General features: G+C 38.7%; 2 protein-coding genes across 5 annotated transcripts in view; one reads left to right on the forward strand and one right to left on the reverse strand.

Moving 5' to 3' along the window:
* The window catches only part of NDUFAF2 (NADH:ubiquinone oxidoreductase complex assembly factor 2), a 150,599-nt gene extending 138,594 nt beyond the window's left edge, over positions 1 to 12,005 (reverse strand). Inside the window, exon 1 of the mRNA XM_055332117.1 lies at positions 11,696 to 12,005. Coding sequence (XP_055188092.1) covers positions 11,696 to 12,005 — 310 coding nt within the window. The remainder of the gene's footprint in view (positions 1 to 11,695) is intronic.
* ERCC8 (ERCC excision repair 8, CSA ubiquitin ligase complex subunit) overlaps positions 11,992 to 12,194 on the forward strand; it is a 54,350-nt gene continuing 54,147 nt past the window's right edge. For all 4 annotated transcript variants that reach the window (XM_055332112.1, XM_055332114.1, XM_055332115.1 and 1 more), the window contains exon 1: positions 11,992 to 12,120. In XM_055332112.1, coding sequence (XP_055188087.1) covers positions 12,044 to 12,120 — 77 coding nt within the window. In that variant the 5' untranslated portion in view covers positions 11,992 to 12,043. The remainder of the gene's footprint in view (positions 12,121 to 12,194) is intronic.

Raw genomic sequence — 12,194 nt, forward strand, 5'->3', positions numbered from 1 at the left:
TGACAAAGTGTTTTTATAAAAAATCTATAAAGAACTTACCAAACTCAATACCCCAAAAAACAAGTAATCCAGGTAAAAAATGGGTAGAAGAGATGAACAGACATTTTTCCAAAGACATCCAGATGGCTAACAGAGACACGAAATGATGCTCAACATCACTCACCATTGGTAAAATACAATGAGATACTACCTCAAATCTGTAATAGCTAAAATTAACAACACAGGAAACAACAGATGTTAATGAGGATGCAGCAAAAGGGGAATCTTCCTACACTGTTGGTGGAGATGCAAACTGGTGTACCCACTCTGAAAAACAATATGAGGGTTCCTCAAAAAATTAAAAATAGAACTACCTTATGATTGGGTGCCTGGGCGGCTCAGTGGGTTAAGTGTCTTTGACTCTGGTCATGATCCCAAGGTCCTGGGATTGAGTCCCGCACTGGGCTCCCTGCTCAAAAGGGAGTCTTCCTCTCCCTCTACCCCTGCCCCCCCACTTCTGATCTTTCTTTCTCCCTCAAATAAATATGGAATATTACTCAGCCATAAAAAAGAATGATTTATCTTGCCATTGCAACAATATGCATGGAGCTAGAGAGCATTATGCTAAGTGAAATAAGTCTGTCAGAGAAAGACCATATGATTTCACTCTTATGTGGAATTTAGGAAATGAAACAGATGAACATGGGAGGGAGGAGAGGCAAAGCAGAAAAATAAGATAAAAATAGAAAGGAGGCAAATCATAAGAGACTGCTAACTACAGAAAATGAACTGAGAGTTGCTGGAGGGAAGGAGAGATGGGGGATGGGCTAAATGGGTGATGGGAGGGCACTTACTGAGTGGAGAACTGTGTTTTATGTGTAATTGATGAATCACTAAATTTTGCTTCTGAAATCAGTCTTACACTATCTGTTAACTAACTGGAATTTAAATAAAAGCTTGAAAAAAAAAAAGGAGTTATACTCTTAATAAACAAAGCACAGAAAATAAGTAACTTTAAAAGATATACTCAAGTGAGGGGGGAAAAGAGCTTAATTAGAATCTCTGGCAAAGGGTGCAATTTGTACTTTGACCACAAGATGGAGGCACCAGTCAACTCAAAGGCAATAAAGATGAAAGAAATATTTTCCTCTGTGTTAAAATTACAAAACTACTATTTATTATCTAACTATTAAAATATTTTATCTTTCATGAGAGACACACACAGAGAGGCAGAAACATAGGCAGAAGGAGAAGCAGGCTTCTTTCCACAAGGAGCCAGATGTGGGACTCGATCCCCCATCCAGAGATCACGCCCTGAGCCAAAGGCAGACGCTCAACCACTGAGCCACCCAGGTGTCCCCAAAACTACTTTTTAGACAAAGTTATATATATATATTCCTAAGTCATTTTTTAAAAATGCAAATTTATTCTAACAATGATATAATGAAATCTGTACTATGATTCTGAAAATAACTATACAATCCTATTGTCAACTCTCAAAAGCAAGTGTGTCAACTCAATTTTATAATTAATTCTTGCAGAGAAACTCTTAGAAAGCTTTAAAATAGCTGAAATGAATTGAACTGAGTAGTACTCTGAAAATGGAGAGGCCCAAGTAAGAAAAATAACAGTTCCATCTGATTTACAGATACAGAGAAATTGAATTTAACACAAATATGTTAATACGATTAGAGTTTATCACTAAATACCTTAACAAATCAACAAAAGATGTATTATTTTTCTTATGTGTTATAATTCTTCCACAAGTACAGTGAATCATCACAAGTGCAAGAAATAGTACCTAACTCACAGTAGTCAATACTAATTATCATTATTGTCATTACTGTTCTTACTGTAAAGCAATTATAAAATCCTCAAAGCAAAAAAGGGCAAGTGATTCTTTTCTCTTACATATTTTCAGCTTCACTTAGAAACAGATATAATATAGCCTAGTCACTCTTTCATTATTAGTTCCCATTTTGACTAAAAAAATATTGGATTTCCCTGTCAGGGAAAAGAAGAATTCAAGATTAAGGACACTTAAGTTCATTTTAAAGCCAGTATAAAGGATTGACAGGTAATCACTGCGACATTTCATCCTCCTGGTCTTCTTCTAGATGAAAGTATGACACAGATGTGGTTTACTGGTATGAGATGGGGATGCAATCAAATACTACAGGGAAAACACTGGAATTCTCTATTCACCAAAATACAATTCAGTGTTCAAGTACATGCATGCATACATGTGCAAAAGTAGGGAATTCGCTAAGCATCTGAAATCATTTCAGAAGAAAACAGAATTAAGAAGTGTAATATTGGGGCAGCTGAGTGACTCAGTGGTTGAGCGCCTGCCTTTGGCTCAGGTCATGACCCCGGGGTCCTGGGACTAAGTCCCACGTTGGGCTCCCCATGGGGAGCCTGCGCCTCTGGGCTGCCTGTGCCTCTGCCTCTCTATCTGTCTCTCTCATGAATAAATAAATAAAATCTTTCTTTAAAAAAAAAAAGAGTGAAATATCAAAATGAAGATCAGAGGGGGACCTGGGTGGATCAGTTGGTTAAGCATCTGCCTTCAGCTCAAGTCATGATCCTAGAGTCCTGGGATTAAGCCCCTCTCCCTTTGTTGCTCCCCCTGCTTATGTTCTTCTGCACTCTCTTTTTCTTAAAAATAAATTCTTAAAAAAATAAAATAAAATGAAGACCAGAAAATTAAAAATACAACCTTCAGACCACCCGAAACAATCTATATAAAAAGTTTATAGTTATTATTTTGTATTCGACAAAGTTTTTAAAAATAAGTTCAACTTCTTCTAGATATCCCCAAATGAAAAACTTATTTTAGCTAAGATCATTTTAGGATATTCTGTCAATTTGATAATGTCCATGGTAATGATTACATTGTGATCTCTGACAACTCAAGACACAATATTGCCTACTGTTCTAAAAATTACATGTATTATGTTTTTAATTTTTGGTCAATTCTTCAAAATATAATTGCCACTTATATCATTGTTCATTACTGACTAGGGAAGATCCATAGTGTCATTTAAGAATCTTTGTCAGAGGAGTTAGCAGTTTATTTTTTTAATATTTTATGTATTTATTTGGGAGTGAGAGAGAGCACGAGCTTGGGGGAAAAGCAGAGAGAGAGGGAGAAAGAAGCCCCACTGAGCAAGGAGCCCCAGGAGGACTTGATCCCAAGACGCTGGGATCATGACCCAAGCAGAAGGCAGACACCCAACTGACTGAGCCCCCGCCCCCCAGGCACCTCTTAAGAGTTAGCAATTTATAAAGCAGTAGTGCAGGGTTTATTCTGAGGGAAAAATATAAACCCAATTCTTTTGTTTTTTTTTTAAAGATAGATTATCTATCAATCAATCAATCAATCAATCAATGACAGGGGGAGTAGTGAGGAGGAGAGGGACAAGCAAGCTCCCTGAGAGCACAGAGCCAGACACAGGGCTCCATCCCAGTACCCTGAGATCATGATCTGAGATGAAATCAAGAGTCAGATGCTTAACCCACTGAGGAGCCCAGGTACCCCTAAATCCAATTATTTATTTTATTTATTTTATTTTATTTTATTTTTTTAAATCCAATTATTTTAGAGAAAAGATTCTTCTTTCAAATCAGCGTAAAAAAGATTTAATAAACTGGCAACCTACAATTATTTTAAACAATGCTGCCACCTGCTGGAAAAATCTGAAATGTCTTCATTATTTCCCAAATGTCAGATTATCAGAGTAAAGAGCTGTATCATGATCTTCCAATTACCTATTGAATCAAGACCCATCTCATTTAATAATTCTGACCATGTGATTTGTCTGGTTCTTAATAACAACATCTTAATCAAGTATTAATTTATTATAGTTTTTAGTATATTTAAATACTAAGTACAAACAGGTTGAGGCAACATCATCGGAAACAATACAACTCTATAATTATAGGTAACAGCAGATGATGCAGGTTTTGGATTATCAGACGATGCTATATTCACCCTTGAAGGAATAAAATAAGACTGGTATCTTAATAGAAATTTGAGTCAACAATAAAACTAAGTTCTGAAGGTCACTGACTAAGCTACGCCCAAATTGGAGCCACAGTAGAAAAGTTATGGAAAAGATACTCGTTCTAATTAGAGCATCATAGACCCTGAAGAATAATTTGACAATTTATCATAAATAAAAAAACATAGATACTTCAATCACCTGTTTTAAGATTTTGTAAAACTTATTTTCTGTTTTTTTTAAATCTTGCTTTGTTTTTCTAATTCTGGATCCATAAATATCTCAATTCACTGAATAGCTGTTTTGTGAGTACCTACTATTTACCTAGGCATGTATACATGAAGCTTATTTAAGTATTCAGAAATGAAACAATCACCTTATGTTTAAAACGAGGATAATCCGTAGTTATATGGGCGTTGTAAAGATATGAAATAGAGTTGCCACTTGACAAATGGTAGTTATCATTAATGTGACCATTACTAAAATGACTGGAGGCTATGGTAAGTTGAAAACAAAATAGAGGGAAAAACTTTAGTTTAAAATAGCCTTTGATTGGGGTACCTGATTGGCTCAGTCAGTGGAGTGTGCCACTCTTAATCTTGGGGTTGTAGTTTTGAGTCCCACATTGGGTGTAGATTATTTAAAAATAAAATCTGCAAAAAATAATAATAAAGTGGCCATTGATTTATGTTTGTTTACCTCATTTATCTTTCAAAATATAAGCAGGGAATGAAGCTACACTGGAAAACAGCAGAAGCTACCATTTAAAGGCCACAAACCGAGGCAAATAGATCTGAAATATATAAAACAGGTATGTTTTGCATAAAGCAATGTTGAACAATTATTTACTACATGAGAAATTAATGAATGGTACAGGATTAGTTGGAAGGCAAATTTAGGAATGCTGACTGGCTTATGAACTAGCAGACATACAGGCTACACTGGGAGAATTTCTATGGGTTTTCCCAAAAAAGAAGCTCTGAGAGAATCCCAAACTTAGAGCAACAGGACTGAGAGTACAGGGGGAAAAATGGTTTTAAAAAAAATAGTAAGCAGCAGGCCTGAGATCAAAGTCAAAGGTCAAAAAGAAAATCTAACCTGATATTGGCATTCTTAAGATTCCTACTTGCAGAGGCTAAAAGTGAAGCATCCTAAGTAATGAGTATAGTTCTCCCAGAAAAATTTGGCCAGAGTCCTACAGAAAGCCACACGCATATTGCATTCATACAGTTATCTCTTGGTAGAATCACTTTCAAGTAAAATGAAGTATATGTTGCAAAAGTCATCTAAGGAGGGTACTCAGGAATAAGAAAATATAACCAACAGAAAGCATAAAAATTAAGATGACTAAAGTAAAATTAAATAAACTATTTACTACAACAAATATAAATGGATTAATACCATCATTTTAAAAAGTTACTTTTTTTTTCAACATCCACTCCCCAAAAAAGTAGGGGTCTATATGTGGAAAGGGGGGGAACAACATAAAAAGAGAACCTACAAATTTCAAGAGACTTAAAAACATATTAGCAATCATAATATAAAGATTTTGTTTGGAGCTCAATTTATACAGACTGCAAAAGTTAAGTCAACAAATCAATCAATAAGTAAGATCAGGACAATCAGAGAAATGTGACAAAAAGGCTATTTGATGATGTTAAGAAATTGTTGATTTTTTTTTGAAATTGTTGATTTCTATATGAGATGATCACTGTTACATTTAAAAAGAAGAGTTTGTGTTTCAGAGACATATACTAAGATGTTTACAAGTAAACTGACATCATATTTAGTATTTACTTCAAAATAAGAGGAAAGATTAATGGAGTCCAGATAAATAAAATATATTTTTTAAAAAGCTTGAAATATAAAATTCAGGAAATATTATTATAAATAAATATTATAAATAATGCGTTGGCACACTGATAATCCAAATACATGTAAGTCTAAATATACTCATATAAATTAGAAAGTATACAAGATATAATCTGGCAGTAAGTGCTTTCATGAAAACAGCACAGATTTTTCTTTGCTCACAAATCTTATAAATGTACAAATAATGGTTCATTAAAAGACTGAGAACAAAATGAAAAAATCCTTTAGAATATAAGATTTTCTTTTTTTTAATTTTTATTTATTTATGATAGTCACACACAGAGAGAGAGAGAGAGAGAGAGAGAGGCAGAGACATAGGCAGAGGGAGAAGCAGGCTCCATGCACCGGGAGCCTGATGTGGGATTCGATCCCGGGTCTCCAGGATCGTGCCCTGGGCCAAAGGCAGGTGCCAAACCGCTGCACCACCCAGGGATCCCTAGAATATAAGATTTTCCAATAAAATGTTGGAACAGATTTATTTCATAATTATTTAAAACATGACAATTTGAAAATCATTGCTAGTAGCCTAGTATAAACAATTCACTATACAAAAAGCCTTAATGAGGGTTACATAGTTTTAAAAAATGTATTCCAAAAATAAATCTATCTACCTTTTTTTTTTTTTAAGATACTATTGATTCATTCATGAGAGACAAAGAGAGAGCATCAGAGACATAAGCACAGACATAAGCTCCTGTAGGAAGCCTGATGCAGGACTTGATCCAGGACCCGGGGATCACAACCTGAGCCAAAGGCTGACGCTTAACCACTGAGCCACCCAGGCATCCCTATCTACCATGTTTGATGAAACATTTATCCTGGATTCTAAAAGAAGGCGTCACTGTCATTTACTGTCCGTTGCTGTCCCTACCTTGCCCCCAACCAATTGTTTTGGGAATATCACCTGAAGTTCAGTATCATGAAAAGCAAAAGTCTAGATACAACTCCTAAATAGCTGCATCCAATCAATCTTTATTTTTTTTCTGAATGCTGAAAATTAAATAACTAGTATCTCTGGTAAAAATCATGTAAGCTTTCAAGTTCAATTTCTAATAGCATAAATATGCTTTTTACAAATTACTAATCTAAAGATTAGATTATAAACAAGTAACACTTTCAGGATGGACTCAAAGGTCATGAATGTTAGTTAGCCAGGTAGTTTGGATTTATGCGTCCTTGAATGAGAAGCCACTGAAATGACAGGGCTCCTATATCTCTGCCTCTTAATCTCATCTTATCATTACTCTTCCCTACTTGAATTCAAATATTCCTACAGCTTTATGGATCACCTACATAAAGGTGGCTTCCAAATTTGTATTTTAAACACTAACATCTTTGGAACTGCAGATCTGAGTATACAATTGCCTGGTTATACAATTGTCCTATTATAACAAATTCCACTTACTCTTTACCAACTCACCCTAAAGCCTACTTCTCTATTTGCATTTGCCCCTCTTAGCCTTTATTTGCATGAATCTATACTCAATCCACTGGCTCTCCAGAATAGAAACAAAATCACCTTTGGCCTCTCATCTTTTCTTTCCCCTTCCACCAATCTAATTATCAAGTTCAAAAATTTTGCTAAACCAAACTTTTCTCTCCATTCCCATCACTTGAGTCTCCTATCATCTCTTTCCAGGATAGCAGTTAATCTAGCAATGCTTTCACCAAGTACTATTTCAGCTCCTCCCTCTCCTAGCTAGCTCACCTTCTACAAGGGCTTCCTGAACCATTTCTTTAACAGTTCTGATCATGTTACAAGCTTTTCAAGCACTACCTACCTGGTAGAGAATAAAGTGCAAACTTCAAACTTAACGGTATTCAAGGCCCTTTAGCATCTGACTCTATCCATCCTCTCACTAAAGCAGCATTCTCTAGCTCTTCTCCCCACTAAAGCCCACCAAGCATGGGACTACCCTCTAATCTTTGTGGTATTTCCTACTTCTTCCTAGCCCTGTTTGGGAATGCTCTTCAATCACTCTTTCTGAAATCATATTTATCATTCAAGGTGCTGATCAAACATGTCCAGCTCCTTACCTCCCTAAATTCTCTTGGTTACAATTAAACACAAGGCACTCTCTTCCTTTTCTAGCACAGTTCTAACAGTCTGAAAGTGGTTTCTTTAAAAAAGGTAAACATTTCCCCTCTGACCTAAGTTCTGATTTGAAGGGCTGCATATGTGAACCTAATGCTTTTCTCTACAACAATCTTCCCAATACCTGAAGCTGCCCAAATTTGTACATTCACAATGTCTATTAGGAAATTAACAACTCCTAATAGTCTTTTAGTAATAAACATGTTAGCTTTAACTGGGTGTAGTGGTTAAACTAATGTGCAAAAAATAAAGGTGAAAATAATAAAATACAGTTCAAAGAAGTTCTAGTCAGAATCAAGTATACAAGAATTTACCCTAGAAATGAAGGGAACTTGTTTTGAAACATGAGATAAGTGAAACTAGATAAATAAAAACTCAGAGATACTATAAATAAGAAGGGTGCAATATCAGAGGAAATTTATGGACAAAGTTTATTTGGGGAATCTTTTATTAAGTAATTTTCCATTAAAAAAAAAAGTAATCTTCCATAGAGCAAGCAAACTTTCAATAATAACATGGTGACTAACACCTTTTCATTAAAAAAGCCAACTAGAGGTGCCCGGATGGCTCAGTTGGTTAAGGTTAAGTGGCTGCCTTCAGCTCAGATCATGATCCAGACACTGGGATCAAGCCTCCCCTCTAGCTCCCTACTTCTCCCTCTCCCTCTGCCCTGCTACTTGTGTTTGCTCTCTCTAGTGCTTTATCTCAAATAAATAAAATCTTTAAAAAACTAAAAATAAAAACGCCAACTAATGCTATATTCACAATCGAAATACCAATTTTTTTTTAAAGTCAAAATTTCAACAATCTTAAACTTAAATTCAGCTGAATGGACAATACTCCAAAGATCTATTTTAAATTGCATAACTATCTTTGCTGTCATTAAATAATATCCTATGTGGAAAGTATAGTAGTTCATTAATGACCCGCGCCACACTTATTAACTGAATTAAAAGAAAAAGTCATTTCCTCTAAAGAGTTCTTAAAAACTCTTCCATGATGGTGTTAAATGCTCAACAATTCATTCAATTCAAAGAAAACTCAAGGAGATCTCTAAAGAACCACGTACTAAGGAAATAAAGTTAGAGGACTCATTTTTGGAAATCTTGCATTAAAACAAACTAAAGATATTTCCCCTATACATGGTGAAAGGCTTAGGAAATGTGTAAGAGCATTTACAGGATGTAATATGTATCTGTGCCACAGGCTTCAATTATCTAAGAACTGAGCAATACAGGTGTATTATATAGCAGCATACAATGATTCTCCTACATCATCAATAAAAGGTTCATTTTCTCACAGCCAAGAGTAGATAAATTCCAAATATCAAGCTGATACAAGTATAGACTTATAATCATTTTGGAAAACAATTTGGTATTATAATAAGATTAAAGACCAACATATCCTTTGACTCACAAATTATGTTGTTTTAGAATACACATGATTTTGTTAATGTAAATCTTTCTTCGATCATACTATATTTTATTGAAATGATACAATAAAGTTGGTCCAAATTTATATATATTTTTAAAGATTTTATTTATTTATTCATGAGAGACACACACATCATGAGAGATGCAGAGACACAGGCAGAGGGAGAAGCAGGCTCCCTGCAGGGAGCCTGATGTTGCACTGGATCCTGGATCTCCAGGATGAGGCCCCGGGCTGAAGGCAGGTGCTAAACCGCTGAGCCACCCAGACTGCCCCAAAATTATTTTTAATGGTTGAAAGTTTTGGATAGATATTTCACCAAAAATTTGTGGATGGCCAATAAGCACATAAAAAGATTCTCAACATTCTCAGTCATTAGCAAAGTGAAAATCAAAACCACCACGAGACACCACTATACAACTAAAGGAATGGCTAAAATCAACAGCAGCAACAACAACAACAACAAAACAACAAAAACCTGACAACACCAAGTGCTGGGGAGGATGTGTAATTAGAAATTTTCTTAACATTTCTGGCAGGAATGCAAAATGGCATAGCCAATCTGGAAGAGTGGGGTAATTTCTTATAAAGCTACAATACATATGTACACAGCCCAGCAATCTCACTCCTAAGAATTTACCCAAGAGAAATGGAAAAAGATGCACACAAAATCCTGCATGGGAAAGTTTGCAGAAGCTTTCTTCACAATCACCAAAAACTAGAAACAACCCAAAGTTCTTCAGCTAGTGAATGGATAAGCTGTGGTAAATGCATAAATGAAATACTACCTAGCAATAAAAAGGAACTACTGACACATAGATGAATCTTAACTGCATTACTCTGTGCAAAATAAGCCTTACCTCAAAGACTGAATCCTCTATAATTTCATAGATACTGTATTTTGGAAAAGGCAAGATTGTAGGGAAAAGGCAAGATTGTAGGGATCACTGGCTGCCAATGCCTAGTTATGACGTAAGGGAGCGAGCTACTAAGGGGGTAGAGGGAATTTTGGGAGTGATGGAACCATTCTGTTATCTGGATTGTGTGGTATTTACAGGACTATGTATTTGTAAAAAATCATAAAACTATACACCAAAAAAGGATATGTTATTGTATGTAAATTATACTTCAATAATAATAATAAGTCAAATGACATTTTGCATATTTTTGATTGCTACTGACAACTTATGGAAAAGAAACAAACTTCCTTCTGGTTGCGATTTGTGAAGAAGCACCATCTACATGCTAGATTCTTTGTGGGCTTTAAAAAAAATAAATAAATAAAAGGACATATTCCCTGCCCTGACAAGAGTTTAGAAGCTCATTTCAATGGAAACAAGTCTTAGATACCAGGTTACAGGAAAAGGCGAGGCAAAACAATTTTCAGTTAAAAGTGTATAAATAAATAATACACCGGTAAATCACTGGATACACTGTACATGCGCTCCAAGTAAGAGTCCTTCTCTTTGACTAGAGCTGCCGGAAATGATTTCCACGATTTTGGAAAGATTTCGGTGCTTCTCAATATAACTTATTATCATCATCTCTGACTTCCAAGTCAGCAGACTTTGAGACTCGGGAGGGCTAATATGTTGTCAGGTTTCCCCCTCATCTGTTGGATGTCAGAGCTGAAATTCCAACGCAACCCCTTTCTGATCCCAAAGCCTGAGACCTTTTGATGGCGGCGGTGGGACGACATCCGAGGGGTAAGGACGGCGGCTGCCACGTGCTGCGACTTCAAGGGACAGGCACGCCCCCCCCCCCCACGTCCCCGGGCGCCACTACCTCGCGGGGAGCTCGGGCGACGCCGCGACGGCAGCGAGGGTCTTCCAAGCGCGCCCCGCGGGGTCCCGGGCGAGCGAATTCGTGGCAGAGGGAACGTCAAGCCTGGGGAGGGTCTCTCCTCCCCCCGTGCACCCCTCCATCTGACAGCGGGACGAAGGGGACCCGCGCGGCCAGCGCCGGAGCGCAAACACCCAGAAAGAGCAAAGCGGAGGGGCTCCCCCGCCCGCTCACTGCCTCCGCAGTCCCCCAAAGGAGGGCACCTCCCGGGGGTCCCTGTCGGTGTCGCCCGATGCCCAGCACCAGCGCAGTCGCCTCGTCCTCCCGCCGGCCCCGGACGCGCGGGGCGGGGGGAGCGCTGCGGGGGCGGGTCGCTGCAGCCCCGGGCCGGGCCGCCGCGCACGAACTCCGCTCGCCGCCCGCCCCTCCCCCGGTGACGTCACAGCCGTCGCACGCCGCGTCGGCTCACGCCGCGCTCTCCCGTCCCTCTTCTTCCCTGACGCCGCCGCCGCTGCGCTCGCGGTCGCCTCACCTCTCCAGTTCTTGTGTTCCGGGACACAGTAGTAGTTGTTCCCGAAGCGGTCCGTGCCCACGTGCTGCTTCGCTTCCTTTGACAGCGCCCTCCGCAAGGCGCCGACCAAACCCCGAGCCCAAGCCATGCGCGCTGCCCGGGCTCGCAGCGCGAATCGCAGCGGGATCCGCCACGACCGCAGTACACACGCTCTCCAGCCGCGGGCCCCGCCCACTACCCCCTGGTAACGGCGCTCACCATTGGTCGGATGGCATCCGGCTCGACCAATGGGAGGCTCCGCTGTTGCTGCCCGGCCTCCGAGCTCTGTCATGGCGGCGCCCAGTTTCCCGGCCGGCGTGAAGCGACGGGATGTTAGGATTTTTGTCAGCGAGACAAGCCGGCTTGGACCACCCTCTTCGCCTCCGGAGGGCGGAGTCCACGCGGAGGTAAAGAAGTAGCTTACCTTTTTTTTTTTCTTTCTCAAACAGGCCAAATATTAAAACTGGACCAGCGTCTGTAT

The sequence above is a fragment of the Nyctereutes procyonoides genome, unplaced genomic scaffold (assembly GCF_905146905.1).
Source record: "Nyctereutes procyonoides isolate TBG_1078 unplaced genomic scaffold, NYPRO_anot_genome, whole genome shotgun sequence".
In the NCBI taxonomy this organism is placed as follows: domain Eukaryota; kingdom Metazoa; phylum Chordata; class Mammalia; order Carnivora; family Canidae; genus Nyctereutes; species Nyctereutes procyonoides.